This window comes from Hemicordylus capensis, chromosome 5 (assembly GCF_027244095.1).
Source record: "Hemicordylus capensis ecotype Gifberg chromosome 5, rHemCap1.1.pri, whole genome shotgun sequence".
In the NCBI taxonomy this organism is placed as follows: Eukaryota; Metazoa; Chordata; class Lepidosauria; order Squamata; family Cordylidae; genus Hemicordylus; species Hemicordylus capensis.
The window spans coordinates 104,122,927-104,142,128 of NC_069661.1; the positions used below are offsets into that span (position 1 = coordinate 104,122,927).

General features: G+C 41.3%; 1 protein-coding gene across 3 annotated transcripts in view; it reads right to left on the reverse strand.

Moving 5' to 3' along the window:
* Window positions 1–2,241: 2,241 nt before the first annotated feature.
* FAM114A1 (family with sequence similarity 114 member A1) overlaps window positions 2,242–19,202 on the reverse strand; it is a 72,995-nt gene continuing 56,034 nt past the window's right edge. For all 3 annotated transcript variants that reach the window (XM_053252376.1, XM_053252374.1, XM_053252375.1), the window contains exons 11-14: window positions 15,884–16,023; window positions 14,468–14,540; window positions 7,133–7,186; window positions 2,242–4,858 (exon numbers count right to left, since the gene is read on the reverse strand). In XM_053252376.1, the coding sequence (XP_053108351.1) occupies window positions 4,763–4,858; window positions 7,133–7,186; window positions 14,468–14,540; window positions 15,884–16,023 (363 nt within the window). In that variant the 3' untranslated portion in view covers window positions 2,242–4,762. The remainder of the gene's footprint in view (window positions 4,859–7,132; window positions 7,187–14,467; window positions 14,541–15,883; window positions 16,024–19,202) is intronic.

The window sequence follows — 19,202 nt, forward strand, 5'->3', positions numbered from 1 at the left end:
GCCCTTCCAAAAATGGCTCAGGGCTGTTTACACAGAGAAATAATAAATAAATAAGATGGATCTCTGTCCCCAAAGGGCTCATGATGCTACTCACATAGCTACTACCATAGCCCTGATCCTATGAGCTGGGTATAATGCTGACTATTTCTTCTAAAGATTGTCAACAAGTGATGTTAGGGTGGACTTTGGGACAATCTTTGATTTTTAGTACTTCTCCAAGTTATGGGTAGGAAGATCTTAAGTAACGATGACAATAGGTGGATATGCTTCTTAGCCCAGTTTTAATTAGAATTTCAAATCATCAGTTTGCTTTGCTTTGTGTTTTGGTTTTGTACCTTTTAATATTTTAGATGTTGTCTCCTTATGTTTAGGTTTTATTTTCACCTCAGGAACATGGATTTTCAGGTTCAATTGCAAGTAATTAGATGTTACTTATTACTTATTTTGAGCAATGCTATGGCTATGCAGTCCTCTTAAAACCTTTTTCAGAACTGTCATCAGACTAAATACATTTCTTTTCCCACGGATCTGTTCCTCTTCACCTGCTATATTATATAATGATGGCTTTCTTCCTGACCATGTATGTTTGTTGGTTTGCTTTACTTTTTGCATTTTAATTCCACATTCATGATCTAGTACAGGGTTTCTCACCCTTGGGCCCCCAGATGTTGTTGGACTACAATCCCCATCATCCTCAGCCACAAAGGCCATGTCTGGGGATGATGGGAGTTGTAGTCCAACAACATCTGGGGGCCCAAGGTTAAGAAACCCTGATCTAGTATGAGCAACACATCTAGGGTATGTTTAGGACTGTAAAATGGTTGTGCTGAGGCAGTTATTATGTACTAAAATAACTAGATAGAGCTTAGAAAGAGGCTCTATCTAGGCTGTTTGATTTCTTTCAAGTTCTCAGTAGGAAAGATGTATTTTTGTCCCTCCCCCACTCTCACTTTATCATCTAAATGACTTGGCAGTAAGACTGTAGTAACTTCAAAGCAGACTGAATTTTTGACAGTATCGAATTAAGACGCGCCATGAGATTATTTTTCAGAATATCAAGTCTTTTTCAAATTTTCCCATTTCTTTGAGACTAATAGAAGAGACAAGGGCTGTCACCTGAATTAAAGTGGAATGTCTCATGGCTAATCTTACTAGCAAGCTACTGTTTGTGTGACACTCTTTCTCACACCCACTGCCCTCCCCAAAAACTATACAAGCACAAAAGTCTTTAACAGACCTGCATGCTGAATATATCTCACCAGGGAATTATTCGCACATGGCTTCATGCTGCGGGGTAAATGTTGAGTGAAGCCACTTCCAAGTACACTCGCGGCACTGAGGGAAGCAGCCCCTCCCCTCTGCTCTCGGGTTTGCTTCTGATGCAAGTTCACATGTTTTCCTTTGTGTTTTCCTTCTAGCCAATGGTGGGGGGGAGAGACTACTGAAGAGCTCCATCTGCATTTGTAAAGAGAGTATCCTTCTTATCAGGCTAATGATTCTACATCAGTTCCTCTCCCTATTTACTCAGGAGTTTTCAGAAAAAGTAGCTTAAAGCCAGCATTTTTTAAATCCAGAAATACCTCAAGATAAGCTAGAATTCGCAAGACAAAACCCAACGTGTGTCTGGAGTGGGTCCAAGGAATTTGAAGGGACTTCGGGGTAAATTTAGCTGGTGTGTGAATGCACACACTCTCTCCCCAAAGGAGATTTGGGGTAGAAGCCCTGTGTGTAAAGCGTCCAGGAGCATTTCCATACAGCAGGCTTTACCGCGGGTTTACTGCGAGTTCTAATTCCCACCCCACCCCCCAAAAACCTGACACAAAAAGTGAATATTTTTTTACCCCAGTCATAAATCGGGCTATGTTCTAATGCACAATGAAAAACCCGAATCGTGTCTAGAGTGCTCCCTGATGTCTCGCAGAGACTTTGGAGTAAATCTGGTTGATATATGAATGCATACCCTCAGTTCTGGAGAAGCGAGCTAAAAGCCCTGTCTGGAAATGCTCCATTTCCAGATGGGTATGGTGGCCTGCCAATCTCTCTGTTTTTGTAGCCCTAGACATGCTGCAAAAGCAGCTTTATTGAGCCCTGACACAAGGCAGGCTACTTTTGACATGGTGAGACATAAGTTGTGCAGGCCAGGTCTATAATGTGCCAAAGATTCTTATGCCATTCAGATTCACTAAAGTTAGTTTTGAAACATCAACTTGGAAACAGCATGAGAACAAACCACAAATGATATTGGTTCCAACCATTTATTACAATTAGAACAGGAAATGTTAAGTTTTACAGTTTTTGTAAAAACAGCGTACCCGTTTCAGAGGGTGATCTGTATGACTTGAGAAAAAGTAATGAGCATTTCCTTTTCAACTCTTCTTATAAACTGCCCAGGTTGTAGTGTGGTGTGTGTAAGCCACAAATGAAAACTTTTAAATATAAATAAAGCAAAGGAAAGAAGTTAAATCTTCTTTAGAAAACTACTGATGCGGATATACTAGATCTAAACATGGCTTATCAAATAGTTTATTAAAATTGATGCGGTTTCATAGAATGAGCAGCAGGGTGTTTCACATCCTATATGAGGTATTAAAACACCCCTCTTCCCACCTTCACTGGATCTTGGAATTCCAGGGTTTAGTGTTTCCGGTGCCTTATTCTTATCCATCCTACCTTGTACAAGATTGAGTGGACCTCCTTCACCCCACTTCTAGAGCTAGTATCCTCCGCTTGATCTATGCCTCTTGTCTCCACAATTCTCAATGAGCCCCGATCCCTGTGTCCTTAGTTAATGTCCTTAACACTAGACTTGTTTTCCTAAAGGGCAAAGCTCAAGCATAATGTAAGCTTTTCAGCAAAACCCATAGTAAGGACTGCTTCAAATAAGCAATCTGCTGTTTTAAATGATTCTCTCACCATGTCTTTAAAATATCTCCTAAGGCTTACAAGTTACAATTTATTTCTATACAACCTTTAGTAAAATGAGCACCTCTATTAAGGCAATCAATTTTCATGGCTCCTTCTGGTACTTTCCTCATAGGATTAACTCTGTCTGATCAGCACTAGATGAGCTCTTAAAAATAAAGAAGATTATTACTCAACATATGGTTAATTTTTTTAAAAAATTTTTTAACACGACTTAATTTTTTTAATACGACTTAATTTTGTAGCAAAATCCTACTTGCAATGTCCTCATGTATAATACTTCTATTTTTTATTGTAACAAAAGGACATCTCTTTATTATATCAGATAAATGGAAGCTTTTGATGCTTTGCAAGTAAATTTGTTTTCTTGCTGATCACTTCTCGAAAGTCAAGATAGGGCTTCTACCATAAATAATGTATTGGTTTGTCAAAAATACTCATTCAAAGGCATACAATAAGAGAAATATCTTGCTGACCTTTTAAAGACCTGTGTTATATGGTCTGCTCTTCACAAGATAGATTATTTGCTCTTCGACAATGGCTCTAGAGCTTCTAGGATCATGGAAAGAGCTGCTACTTTTCTACCTGCATTAGTCAAGCCAAGAATTTTTTTTATTAAATGTTACTGGTTGTGTCACAGACTTTTGAATGTTTAAAGTAGTGTTAATCTTTCATACTGTTTTAAAGTTATTTCAAAAGGTTTTTGTAATGGCTAAACAATAAAAATAAAACCAGAAACTGACATATGAGAGCAGCTCCATACTTTAGTGGCAAACACTATTGCTTTGTCTTAACTGGTGTCCATCAGAATTTCCCATAGCAAAAACCTCAAGTAAACAGTAGCAATTTTGGCACATGTGGGAATGAGGTTTTGACAACCACACATTGGCAATTGCCAACGAGTGGCAATGGCAGCAGAGAATTTCTAGACCAGACCAGGAAGTATAATACCGATCCTCGCATGGTGGCCCTCAGAGACTACTGAGGATATGAGCAGTTGACATAATTGATTCATGCTGGTCTCTGAGGTGAATTAGCAACAAATATTTTATAGTTTTCCTGCATATGAGATTATGACTTCATATCTATGAAAGAAACATTTTTATTCATTCATGACACTATTAAGGCAAGGAAATGGTTGTATTACCTCTAAGCCAAAGTGAAAATATTTAAAAATGATATTAAAAAGTACTTTTGAAATTTTAAAAAATGAGATCCAATCCCCTGCTGCATTCTTCTTCCCCTCCCCTTCATCCATGCATTTTTGCATAGAGGGGACAAACTAGATTGCCCTGTCCATGCTTGAGATTGTCTCATTCTATTGACTGCAAATCCTCACTCTGCCAGCAACCACAAAATGTTTAATCTGGAGAGTGCCAAATCTGCATCAGCACATTAAATGCAGCAAGGGGTTCTACTTCATTGCTGCAGGCAATTAAGGCCAGTGCAAATGTTTCAAAATGGGGTGTCAGTTATTTAGTACGTCAATATTAAAAAAGGATAAAGAGCTCTATATTTCAACCAACAACAATGGAAATACGAGATTTTACCTTAAATTAATGCAAAGAATTTGAAACAAAGGTTTTTCTATTATAGTAACAATGGCTGACATCCTGACTATATTACTCAATGGAATTCCCACTGAAATTTTAGACAGGATAACAGCCACTGTATTTAAAGAGTTCTAACTAAATATGAAAATATTATACAGTAATACATGTGCAAAACTGCATTTAGTGTTCTTAAAGGGCGCCTTGGTGGCCTAACAGCGTCAGACATGTTTTTGAACTACACATACAACTGAAAGATTAGGTCAATGACTCTTTTAGATGGGAGATGGTCACTGTTGCGTTTTCAAACAATTAATATGGGAGATCTGAAGAACTGGAAGCAGTAACTGGAAGGCATCTTGAATGTAAGTGGTGCTATTACAGCCCTGAGGAAAGAAAATGTTGTTAACACCATATAATTGTGTATCTCATTAATCCCAACCCCGTAATTGCTTCCAAGAATGAGCAACTCCATGCAGTACAATTATCACATGAAGTAAATACATAAAACGTTGATGCCATACAAACATGTATACGTGACTCGGAAATCTAGCTGAGATGTTTCCAGACACTTGTACACAGCTGATGAAATGTGTGGATATAAAATATCCACACATTATGATTTTATGACATGTGGATGTTTCATTGTAAGAAGAGTAGTGTGCTGGAGCTTTCCAAGACAGCAGGCTTTACTGCGGGGTTTTTTGTTTTTTGTTTTGGCGAGGCTTTACTGTGAGTTTGAAGTTGCCCCCAAAAAGCAATGCAAAAAGTGGATTTTTCTTACCCCGTATATAAACCGGGCTACACTCTAACGTGTAATGAAAAACCTGAATTGTGTGTGAAGTGCTCCCCTATAGCTGGCAGGGTCTTCGGGGTAAATTTGGCCGATATGTGAAAGCACACCTCCATTCCGGAGGAGATGAGAACTAAAATCCGGATCTGAAAAACTTCCTGGATGGGTGGGACAGACAGACAGACAGAAAGGAAGGAAGGAAGGAAGGAAGGAAGGAAGGAAGGAAGGAAGGAAGGAAGGAAGGAACAAATCAATCAATCAATCTTCCTGGATGGGTGGGATAGTTGGCTGAGGCACTGAAGTTACTAATTAATAATTATTTCTATGCTCACAAAGACAAGCAAGTTACATGACTGCATATGCTAATTTAATAATGTGGTGGTGGTTGTGGTGGTGGTGATGATAAGACTTAGCATTTGTACAGTGTGTTCAAAGTGTTTCATGCACATTATTTCTGCATGTGCTTGAAGAGGCCCGAAATGGGGTGCAGACCAGCCTGCATGGCCATTTGGGAGGGAGGTGGGGAGAGAGAAGGGGTTCTCGCTGCTGCATCCCCACCATCCCAACTGCTGCAGCCAACTATTCAACCATCTCCGAAGTTTTAAAAGGTCATTTGCGAGGGAAGCGAGGAGAGAGGAGTCCCTGCAGCTGCAGCCACCTCCACAGCCATCCCTGTCACTCAGCTGTGTTCTAAGAAAACAGCACCACCGTCACCCTAACCTGAGGGTACACATGTTCCATGAGGTCCCCCCACCAAGCATATGCTGAGGTTGGGTGCCTATTCCTTGAATGAGGATATGTGAAATTGCACGTGTTGAACCCATGGATAGCGACGTTTGCCTGTACTCATAACTGTCATGGTAGCTGAAGAATATTTTTCCAGCAACCACAAAAAAACATTTACTGCTAGGAAAATGCAATTTCCATGTAACTGAAGTGCAAGCTTGCCCAAGACATTTTTCACACAGCAGGCTTTACTGTAAGTTTACTGCGAGGCTTTATTGTGAGTCTGAAGTTGTCCCCAAAAACCGACGGAAAAAGTGGATTTTTAAATACTGGATATAAACTGGGCTGCATTCTAATGTGCAGTGACAAACCTGAATCATATCTGAAGTGCTCCCTGATAGTTCACAGACTTTGGGGTAAATCTGTTGATATGTAAACACACATCACTGTGGTGTTTTAAAGGAGCAGGTGGCACAAGCCACCCTTTGTGAAAAACGCCCAGGTTTAGATGCTCCCACATTGGAAGTACCAATGGATGTGCTATTTGAATTCTGCACATCAACTGAGGAAAAATGCTAGTTTTCTAAAGGAAAAAGAATGAGAAAGACCCTTAGTGCATTATGATGAATGCTTAGGCTCTGTTTCCACATACAGTCCCAGGGAAAACTTTTCATGTGCCAATCCCACTGAAACAAATGGGACGCCCACAAGAATATATTAATATTTCCTTTCACAGTTAAAGCAAATATAGCTAACTATTTGAACAAAATGCAGGCTGAAAATAATTGTTCAGAGAAATGATTTGAGGAATATTCAACATCAAATAGAGGAAACATTCAAGATCAAGAGTGTGGCATTTTTCAAAAAGAAAGCGAGACAATTTTACTGAAGTAACTCCAAATTGTTCAGCTAGTTCTTTTCAATATAATATGGTTAAGAGGTGATGAGAAGCTTTTCATATCTGTCTTAAAAATATGCTTTATTTACAGAAAATATAGCAACACACAAAATGACACTGTTTATGAAATGGCATGAAATTACGACATAACCATTACATTGTATGGCTCTTAAAACAGACATTAATGCATGTGCTTCATTTGAAAATGAAGTATTTTTGTATAGACAATAGTTGGAAACTTACCTCCAACAGTACACTATTGACCATTGGGTTAAGGACTTCAGCTTTTTTGTCACTCTGCTCAAATGAAAAGATGGATAAGTTTTAAAGCTGAGGCAACACTGAGAAAATGTAATAAAACAAATTATTTCTTTGCTTTAGTATTATCTGGTTTGGAATACTGACATATTGAAAGCGCTCGCTTACCTAACATATCAATCAAATATACATATGTTTCAAGATCAAGCAAAAAATGCACTTTCCTTCAATGCAGAAGAAAATAAATTATATTGTAGGGTAAGAATGTTACTGAAAAAACAATTTTCTCAAACTAAAAATGAACCAAGGAGAATTCATGAAGACACTGGGCCCAGTCCAAAGGATTCAGTTTGCTTAAATTCTGCTGAAATTAATGCAACAAATTATCATTAACAAAATAACAAATACAACTTAAATTCCACTGATTTCAATAGGTCAAACTAGACCAAACTAGCTTCATCTGAACTGGGAACACTAGATGAAACCAAACCCTTTCCTTCCCTATTACCTGACTAATTCTAGCCAACTCCACTCTTGTTGCAATGTCCATACTTCTGTGTCCTACCATGCCCCTCTCCTGGGACATAGCTACAATTGAATAAGGAGCGGGGGGAATGTCTGTGGACCCCTGATGGAGGGGGGCCCACCAGCTGGGTGACAGCTTGCTCTTTGCTCTCCCCCTTGCACCTCTAAAGAAGAAGGTGTGTAGGCAAGGGCCCATCTTCACTCTAAGTTCCAGGGTCCACTCTAACCTTGCTATGCCTCAGCCCTGCCCCTTTCAATTTTTATATTAGACCCTGATCCTTGGTAGAATGCAGGAGGGGTTTACCATTGCCATTTCCCATGCAGTATGAGATGATGCCTTTCAGCATCTTCCTATTTCGCTGCTGCCCGATAAAGGTGTTTCCCATAGTCTGGGAAATATACCAGCAGGGATTCGAACCAGCAACCTCTTGCTCCCTAGGTAAGTTACTGCCCTGCTGCGCCATTAGGTGGCTTCATATATGGGTACATAAAGCAAATGTTACAAAAATGATACCAGCCTTTGGTGCTTTCTCATCCAAAGGAAACCAAGCCTGGGTAGTGCTGTCCCGAAAAGTTCTCATTCTACTCTGGTTTCTCCTCTCTTCCACTTCCTATATATCAGGGGTAGGGATGAGCCCGAAGTGTTTTGGTGCCTCTTTGGAGAGGTGCCGAAACGCTTTGGCTCCCTGGCACCGAAATGTTTTGGTGTGGGGTTACCTTAAGGGGAGGCGGGCAGATCCTACCTGCCCATCCTTCAAGCCCCTGCCACTGTTGCAACAGAAATACCTCCATGTAAGTGGCAGCTTGTGCTGCTTGTCCCTTTAAAATGCCGGGCTGCAGCGATAGGATGTGTCCCACGGCATCCCTCATGCGGCACTGGCATGTAAATGGCGCCGATGCCATTTACGTGCTGATGCCGTGCGAGCGGTGCCAGGGATAACATCCCATCATTACGGCATTTTAAAGGAGCAGGCGGCACAAGCTGCCGCTGACACAGAGATATTTCCATTGCAACAGTGCTGGGGTTGCAGGGGCTTGGAAGATGGGCAGGTAGGACCTGCCTGCCTCTCCTTAAGGGAACCTCTCGCCACCCTTGGATGTGCACCGAAGCAATTCGGTGCACATTTCTATTGCTTACCCCTGGTATTCTCCACTACAATAAATTTCAGACTACGATCCTAAGGGTAGGGACTGGTCTTACTGTAATTACTCAGCAAAGTGCCAGCATTATATACATAATATGAATTGCAATTATTAATCAAGCCCTCATTGTAAAATAGATATTAGAAACTGAGGGGGGAAAGAAGGCAAAACTGAGACAATAAAAACAAGAGTACTACTTCAAAGTCAGTAATTTTAAAAAATCCAATACTCATCCCCTTGTTTATCTCAGCATATATAAACCTCTGAAAAATAAAGAAATGATTGCCTATTAAACAATATTGATTGATAGAATCAATGGTTAGTGCAAACAGTGTGAAGGAAATCTATAATGATAAACAGAAGAGATGTCTGCTATTTCTGAATAACTGCTGACTTGTAGTGATACCGCCAGAGTTACAATTTCGTTATTAAATATCTGAGCTGTATAGCACTTCTGCGCAGACGCTATTAATCTGAGGGAACCTCATCTGCTCTAAATCTACATGATGACTGACTTATATGGTCCTCTTGCAGCTATTCCTTGGCCTTGCTATCAGAAGTTCATTAGGGCCAGCCACATCAGTAAAAAGTTATGTTTTGGCCACATAAATCAAATTATGAATGATGTAAACCAATTGATTTTAATCGGACTATACAGGGCCTGTATCAGGAGTTGGCACTGTTAGGTAGCTGAGCCCACTGCTGATTCATGAGACCGCCTTTATGCCCATAGTCTTTGTTTGATGGTAGTAGAATGACTCTCTTGGGGCCCACTCAGACTGGAGGGATCCTGTGGATTAAATTGACAACTTTTCTCTGACTCTAGGAGGCTGCTCAAAAATTAAAGAGCCAGACTGTCCTCTATTCCATTGGGGTTGTGGACTCACCACTTACCCCCTGCAGTGACCTCCATTCCATGGGGGTGCAGACTCCCACCAATCTCTGCATCCCCATGGAATGGAGGTGGTGGATGGATGCAACCAGGAGGAGGAAGAAGCAAACAAAGTGGGCAACTTGCTCCCTCCTTTCCTTGGTTATGTCCATCTGACTCAGGCAGATGATGTACTGATGCATTCAGGAATAGGGATGTGCACAAAACTGGTTTGCCTGGTTCGGTTCGAATTCAAACCAGGTTCGAATCAGGAGGGGGAGGTTCGGTTTTGGTTTTGCTCAAACCTCCCGCTGGTTCAGTTCTAATTCAAAGCGTTTTGAACCTCCAGATGTGGGTGGGGTGGTAGCTGGCAGCCATGGGTACCTGCCATGTGCCACCCAAAGCAATCGGACATTCGTACAATTTTTTATGAATTTTTGAAATTTATTTATATTTTTTTCTCATAGGGTATAATGGGACTCAAACCAGCCCATTATTCCCTATTGTGGAGCACCCATGGGTGCCAACGAATGGGGGTGGTTGGCACCCTTGCTCTGGCCCGCCCCAGCACCCCCCAAGTGCAGTTATGGGGCTGCTGAAACCTCCATTCCTCCCTATGGAGAAAAACCTTAAAGCCACTTGTAGGGTGCTGGGGTGGCCCAGAGTGAGTGGTGGTGTAGTGCACAAGGGGTGCCAACCACCCCCATGCGTTGCTAACCCATGGGGTGCTGGGTTTTGTTGTTTCTGAGGTGTTCTGAGTGTAAATTCTTTGGTAGCATATTAGATTTTCAATGACAGACCGTGACTCCACTCTCATTTGTTAACCTTAAAGACACATACACTTCAAAAATCACTTAAAAATCAGCCCTTTGCCCAATTCCTTTCAAATAATTCTGATAGCTTCCTTGCCCCCCTTGGGCACTACCACCCACCACACTCTGCTCTAGGCCACCCCTTTGCCCCTGATGTGAAGTTATAAATTTGCTGACACCTCCATGCTTCTTTATGGAGAAAAACCTTAAAGACACGTAAACTTCGAAAATCACTTAAAAACCAGCCTTTTGCCCAATTCATTTCAAATAATCCTGATAGCTTCCTTGCCCACCTTGGGAACTACCACCCACCACACTTTACTCTAGGACACCCCTTTCCCCCCGACATGAAGCTATACATTTGCTGCAATCCTCATTATTCCTTATGAGGAATTCAAAAATACTTTAAAAATTCACCAATAATCGGAGGAGTGTCCGATTGCCTTGGGGTTTTGTGTGTGGTAGGCACCCCTGGGTGCCTACCAACCACCCCACTTTTGTGCCCCTAGATCCTCCACAATAGGGGATTAATGAGTGGGTTCGGGTCCCATTATACCCTATGAGAAAAAATAATTTAAAATATTTCAAATATTCATTTAAAAAATCATAGGAGTGTCCAATTGCTTTGGGGTTTGGGTGGTTATTGGCATCCATGGGTGCTCCACAATAGGGAATAATAGGCTGGTTCGGGTCCCATTATACCCTATGAGAAAAATAATTAAAAATATTTCTAAAAATCGTAGGAGTGTCCAATTGCTTTGGTGTTTGGGTGGTAGGTACCCACGGGTGCCAGCTACCACCCCACCCACTTTTGGCGGTTCGAACAAGTTCAAATCGAACCACACCCCATTTGGTTCGAATTCAAACCTGCAGCTCAAACTTGATGGCTGGTTTGGTTCGAATGTGAACCATCAAACCACCCCAGTTTGAATTTGAACTGGTTCGCACATCCCTATTCAGGAAGAGGAGGGAGCAAACCACCCCTGACTTGCTTGCTTCCTCCTCCTCCTGTCACATTCTTTCATCACTTGGTTCAGGCACCACATTTAAATTTCCAGGTGCCATGGTGACCTGGTGCTTGGGAACTGTAAAACCCTGTGCTAAGAGCCTTCTGAAACGTAAGGATGGGGCCGTAGCTCAGTGGTAAAGTATCTGCTTGGCAGGCAGATGATCCAAGATCCAAGGTTCAATCCAAAGCATCTCCAGAAAGGGCTGGGAAAGACTTCTGCCTGGAAAGCCACTGCCAAGTCAGTGTAGACAATGCAGAGCTAGATGACCAATGGTCTGACACAGTATAAGGTTTGTAAGAAATTCCACTATCTTGCGTTGCTAGACAATAAACCATTTCACCATATCAATTTGACACATTCATATCACAAAGAACCTGTACTAAGGATAAAGCTTCTGCTGTTCAATTCCAGCTTCCCTTGCTCTATAAACACAGTTGGGTATGGAATTGTTTGCTACAAATTCGGCAGTACAAATACTTGCCACAAATACTGCAAATCAGAGCCAAGTCTGTTTTAAATTCTGTGTGATTATATCACACAAAGCTGCTGAAGTGCAGAAGCACCAAGGTCAAAACTGAAACGAATATGTGATGCCTAGTTTTGAAGTTGGATCAGATTAATATTTCATGTAGAAACTTTTGTTTGATATAAATATTTATCACAATTGCCTCAGAGAAATATGATAAAAGATGTTAAGAAAATGCAGAAATAGACAAATTCCTATAACTTGCCACCAACATAAATTATTCAAAGTGAAAGCAATATGATTAAATTATGTGCTTTTAAAAATAACTCTGAAGAGATGCCCACTGAGGCAAAGGAGATGGAAAGGGCTCATGAGAGTCACTTTTAAAATTCCACCATCAAACAAAAATGAAGTATGTTGAATTTTTTCATAGGAAGTATTCTTTTTGATCATTTTTATCATTTCAGTGTGCATGCTTTTCTGGGGACAGGCCATCTTTGAAGTTCATTTGACACATTAGTTTCATCTTGATCCTGTTGACATCACATGCCCAGTCCTGTTCTTTCTTGAGTGTTGCATGCAATTCTTTAGGTTCCTGCCCCCACTTAAAATTATAGCCTGACAGACTTGCCTTTTTGTTCTTAGTATCTGCCAGAATCCTGAAACATCACTCAAAATTCAGACCTGCGTCTGAAGCCCAGATCACCTGTCACAGTGAGTCATGGTACAATCATCACAAGATAATTCTAGATTATTAGTGTTGCTTGTGGTAGGTTGTTTGAATACACCTTAATATGATGAGAGTTGCTGTTCACTATGTATGATGCCCAGTCTGCTGGGGAAAAGGAACGTGAATTTGCCGCATGTAACATGCTGCCTAATCAACTGAATATGCAAAGAAGCAATAGGACACTAGGACCAAGAAGCAGCTAGGATCAGCAAATCACTACTGACATCATCATGGTTGTCCTGTCATGAATGAGGGGGTAGAATGTAGCCAAGATCTCCTCAGCATCTTCTAGGTCCCTCGCTCCTAAAGGTGCCAACTAAAAAGGATCTGCTAATCCTCATTAACAGCTTCCCTGTATTCCATAAGGAACCATGTAAACTTTGCAAAGACTGGGAGGGCAGGCAGATCTGTACTGAACCCATTGTCCCTTCTTAGGGCTCAGAGGAAGTGTTCATGAGTGGTGCAAGAGGTCAAATGCCTTCTTTAATGGAATTACTCAAGACAACCATTAAATAATAATATGCACAAAAGCAGAAAGTACGAGAACAAAAATCTGTTCAGGCTGTGTTCTTACAATCATTGCAATCATGGTTAAAGAGTTAACCAGGATTGCTGAGCCCCATGGAACTGGTTTTAAGAAGGCAGATTTCCCAGGCAATCCTGGTCAAATCACTGTGGTTAAACCACATTTAACCAGGATTGCCTGGAAAATCTGCATTACCATAATCAGCTTCACAGGACTCAGCAAACCTGGTTAACTCTTTAACCAAGATCACCATTATTGTAAGAACATAGCCTCACTTTGCTTTTGCTTGGTTCATAGCAGGCTTTTCCACATCTTGCCTATGAGGAATTAATTCTGCTAATTTCTGGAGCTGCCCAGTGCAATAGGCTTCCACCCTAGGATGAAGAAAAGATGGCCACATGATGAACTATTCACCCCACTCGTCTAGCTCATGCCTGACACCAAGCCTGATTCAATTCTAGTGTTCATGTGTTGCGCTGACATGGTAAATATCAGCTCTCACCACTATTCAAAACAGGCAAGCTAAAATAACTTGTGATATCTTTATCTAAAAAAGTAACTTGTGAATTATGATAGCTCTGGAGGAGGCCAAAATGGCTGCCAAAGTGTACTTGCGGACTGCAATGCTTGCATTGTATTACAGAACAGGAATAAAAGGGGACAACGTAAGAGTCCTTAAACCAGGAAGAGCATTCTATCATATGACACTATTTCAGTGGTAGAAACATCAACCATAGGGCAGAGGTATGTATTTGAGAGTTTCAATTAAGAACAATTAACTGACAGGCATTTATACAAATTAGCTCCTTCAAATGTGAAAAAACAATTCCTGATGACTAACTAAATCTCTGTACTATCCTATGAATCCAACTGCTTTTTAAGAATGAGAAGTTATTCATATATAGCAGATGGTTGCAGATTTTGGCTGTGCTGGGCATCTAGGATGAAAGAAATGTCTCAAGCTGGTGAGGGAAATTGAAGAATGAGCCCTAGAAATTGCATTTACTACTATCTGCACTAAAAGCAGATAGAGGACACAGGACTGCAGCTTCTAAAATAGATCCCAAGTCACTGATATGCCGATGGTTCCATGGTGAAGGAATTTTTGTGTATTACTGGATCTTCATTAGAAAATGGATTCCAAATTCCATATTTGCTGATTCTCTCACTCAGCCAAGAGATAAGACTTTGAGATGAAAAGGTGAGTTGTAAATAAAAGAAAAGCAGAACAACTTACCCCAGTTGAAGTTAAAACCTCAGAACATTTTTTTGATAGGGATGATACTTCGTTACACATTGTACTTATCAAACTGTTAAAAAAATTAGAACAGAAAGAAGAAATGTATTTGCCCATCTTACCAGCATATTGTTGACTATGTTTAGTGTGTATGAATCAAACACAGATGAATAGCAATTAACTGTGAATATTTTAATCAACTTGTGCAACTTGTTGCATTTTTATAACAATAATGTGTGATCGAGGAAGTGCAAACAAATCACAAGCAATCCATTTTATTGCAGTAGAAACTAATGGTAAGGAATAATCAAAATAATCTTTTCAGCAGAAGAAATACTACGCTGGGTTTGTCTAATGGACAGAGAATTTCTGCACAAGCCTCACAAGTAAATGGTAGTTTGTGCAAGAGCACATGTGTAACTGGAGGCATATTCATATTACAGAAATAAAATAGTTTAAAAGCCATCAGCTCTCCCTAAGGATCAAACTATATGTTATGCTGAATGCAGACCTTGGCTCTGAATTTTTTTAAAGTAAAATAGCAGCCTGACTGTGTGTGTGTTTGTATGTGTGAGAGATTAGGGAGGGATCAGGATTGGGACGGCAACACACAGGAAGCGGGCATTAAACCTCTCCTACCATGCTTCCCTCCTGACAAAAACTGTGCTTCAAAGCTGCTTTTGGCACCAATGGAAGCTTCCCTCCCAGAGCTAAGAGCAGTTTCAGGGAGGCAGTTTTGTCAGGACTGTGGTGTGATGGGAGAGTGTTCAATAGCCCCTCCTAATACATTGCAGCTTGTATCCTGATTGCCCTCATGCCTTGCTGTTATTTAACTAAAAAAACCCCCAAACAAACCGCAAAACAGAAGATGACATCCGGACTAAGGTACTCAATAGTACTATTCAGGAATTACTCTAAAGAACTACTTAATTTCAACAGGACCACTCAGGAGTAATTTAGTCTGGATGTCAGCCACAGTGCTAAACTATACATTTTAATGTAACATATATTTTGGCCCTAAAAAACCTAGGGAAGAATGTAATTTTGTAAGGTGAGAGCTGGGATCTCTACTAGCAGAATTTTTAGCATCTCACCACACTGTAATTCCTAGGATTCTTTGGGGCCTAAAACCAAAATAGTAACTAAAACCTGGGTCTGGTGTTTTGAAGTCCTGTTGCACCACTAGCACAAAGTGCTTAAGAAAGAATATGCTTACAGCAGCAATGGATGTCATGAAAGCCTACTGTGTTGATGTTACAAAGGCATTCTGCAACACAGCAGGTAGAAAGAACAGTGCAGATGTTCATGAGAGAGGTGCAGATAATCAAATGTCGGCTTCAGTGGAACTACCCTGGGGAAGTATTAAACAAGTGCTTGCACACAAACAGAAAGAATGAGAACAAAACATATACTCACTTTGTTAAAACTTTTGCTTGGTCCAAGGCAGGCTTTTCCACTTCTTGCCCATGAAGAATTAATTCTGCTAATTTATGAAGCTGCTCAATGCAACGGGCTGTTATCTCAGCAAGGCTTTCAATAGATAACATGTAGATTTCCTGGAATGAAATACAAAAGGCTCAGGGCAACAGATTAACCGGAATTAACAAACATGCCTTGAATTCTAAGGTAATCAATGCACTGTCACTATAACATCAGTGCAAATGTGTTCTGCAAATATAATTGGCTAATAGCACCTTGAACTAAGGACATGCTGTTACAATGTAACAATAAAAAACCTCAAAGCATCTCATAAATTCCAGTGGATGTAGTAAACTACTCCTCAGTTTCCTGTATTTTTTTCAAAATTTACTTGACATTAAATTTTTTTTTTTTAAATTCACTTTGTATGGTGGCTTAAAAACAGGTTGCTCACCTGTAACTTATGATCTGGTAGTGATCCATTGACATCCATTAGAAATGGGTTCTGCGCCTGTGTGGAAGCCTTTCGGTGTAGACTACCAGTTCCTCATGGCGCTTTCACCCTGCCCCACGGGGCACCCTGTCCCGCTATTTAAGGCGGGAAGAAACACCAGCACTTCAGTTCTTGGATGATCGCTGGAGTGGGGAGGTTTGGGAGGGTCTAATGGATGTCAACGGATCACTACCGGATCATAAGTTACAGGTGAGCAAGCTGTTTATCTGGTTCGTGGTCCGTTGAATCCATTAGAAATTGGTGTTTCGTTAGCTTTTCTAGATGGAGGTCGCAGTAGTCATTATTGTAACACCCTTTTAAGAACTCCTCTCCCAAAATTCCATGATCTATCCTCCTAGTAATTTTATGCTAGACTTGGGGAATCCCATCCAAAACCACAAGGGTGGGCAGGTTAGATGATAGATTTTGGTGTGAGAAACTGCATGTGTGCCAACTGGTCATAGTGGCTAGATGCGCTGCTGTAAGCACATAACACACAGGTGGGTGCTGCTGAGTAGTAGTTGACTCCACCAAATCATGGGGCTCTGTATGAGTACCACGGTCTACAGGCTGAGGGAAACCTCTAAACGTCAATGTAGATGAGGTAGTGTTATTGGAGGCCAGCATTGAAAGCAGAGATTGTGCTGTGTTGGGGTCCAAGGCCCCAGTCTCCTCAATATAACTAGCGTCAGCATCTTCAATCTTGAAAGTGAATGGGGCCTGACAAAATGGAGTAACCTGTTCCATTAGAATTGGTGTATTCAGTGCCGAAGGTATGTCTTACATTGTTGGTGTTGACGGCGATCTTATTGGAGTTGATGCCAGTAAAAGAGACTTCGCTCTTGGTACCGAGGCAGACTTTGACACCGTAGAACGAAGGTAGAACCGAGCAGGAGCCAAAGCGCAGCATGTCTTTGGCAGGGTAGAACTGGAGCAGGAGCCAAAGTGCAGCAGTCCCTCAGGGCTCCATTCTGTCACCAATGCTTGTTAACATCTACATGAAACCGCTGGCTGAGGTCATCAGGAGGTTTGGTGCTGGGTGTTATCAGTATGCTGATGACACACCCAAATCTACTTCTCCTTTTCATCTTCAGGAAATGGCACTCATTCTCTAAATGCCTGCCTACAGGCAGTAATGGGCTGGATGAGGGATGACAAATTGAAGCTTAATCCAAGCAAGTCGGAGATGCTCATTGTGGGGGCTCAGAATCTGAGGGGTGAGTTAGATCTTCCTGTGCTGGATGGGGTTACACTCCCCCAGAAGGAGCAGGTGTGCAGCTTGGGAGTACTCCTGGACCCAGGCCTCACCCTGGTATCTCAAGTGGAGGCCATGGCCAGGAGTGCTTTCTATCAGCTTTGGCTGATTCGACAGCTGCGCCCATTCCTCGAAGAGGATGACCTCATAACAGTGGTGCATCAGCTGGTAACCTCCCGGCTTAACTATTGCAATGCACTCTACATGGGGCTGCCTTTGTACGTAGTTCGGAAACTTAAGTTAGTTCAGAATGCGGCAGCCAGATTGGTCTCTGGGGCAACCCAGAGAGACCATATGATGCCTGTTTTGAAATAGTTACACTGGCTGCCGATATGTTTCCGGGCATAATACAAAGTGCTGGTTATTACCTTTAAAGCCCTGAACAGCTTGGGTCAGAGATATCTTAGAGAGCACCTTCTTTTACATGATCCCCACCACACGTTAAGGTCATCTGGGGAGGTCCGTCTCCAGTTACACCGGTTCGTTTGGTGGCGACTCACAGGCGGGCCTTCTCTGTAGCTGCTCCTGGGCTGTGGAATGCACTCCCAGCAGAAATTCGTAATCTTAATTCTTTACTGACCTTCAAGAGAGCCCTTAAAACCCATCTGTTTGGCCTGGTCTTTCAGGGTTTTTAATCAGTTTTAATTGTTTTAATGTTAACCTGGTTTTCAGGGTTTTAATTGTTTTGATAGTTTAATTGTTTTTTAAGATGTTTTTAAACTGGTGTTTATATTTGTATTTCTGTTTTAATTGTTTTTAATGATTTCTGTTTTTTAATTGTAAACCGCCCTGAGCCAGCTTGGAAGGGCGGTATAAAAACTGAATAAATAAATAATAAATAATAATAATGTCAAAGTTAATGCAGACACTTTTGACGCTGATTCCCTCAGTGTTAAAGATGGCTCCTTCATTGAAGGTGTTGAAGTCGACTCCTTCACTGTCAATGCTGAGTCTGAGCTTGGTGCTGACGGCTTCGAAATAGATGTTAGGACTACATCTTATGCTGTCGACGGGGAGGGAGTATCTTCTGATGTCAATGACCTCTTCTTCCATTTGGCGGACTCCGATGCTGCTGCCATTTTGTCTCCATGTCTCTTGGGTGTCTTCAGAGACTTAAAAACAGGCACTGAGTCTCAGCCCTTGGGCCAGAAGACTTAGCAGATGAGCTTGCCCCCTCCTTAGATGGACCCAGGGGGACTCAAAACATCATCATATAGAGCAGCCTCAAACGAAGCTCCCTGTTGAGGCAGGTTTGCTTAGAAAACTATTGGCAAACTTTGCATGAGACGGTATTGTGGGCTCCTCAGAGGAAAATTAAGCATAAGGCATATCCGTCTTGTGACGGGAGCTTTGCTTTGCACTTGGCACAACGTTTAAACTTTTTTTGTGCGATTTCTTCTCAGTTTGTTTAGGAGTATCCATAGCTGTTGTCAAGCATTCCGTTAAATCAGTCCAAAGTTATCCAATCTATCTGAAGTTGTAGTCAATAGCAATCCGAAGTCAATTCCCAGTAAATCAGTCCATTACAAAAAAAATAATTATCTAGGACTCACAAGAAAGAGGAACCT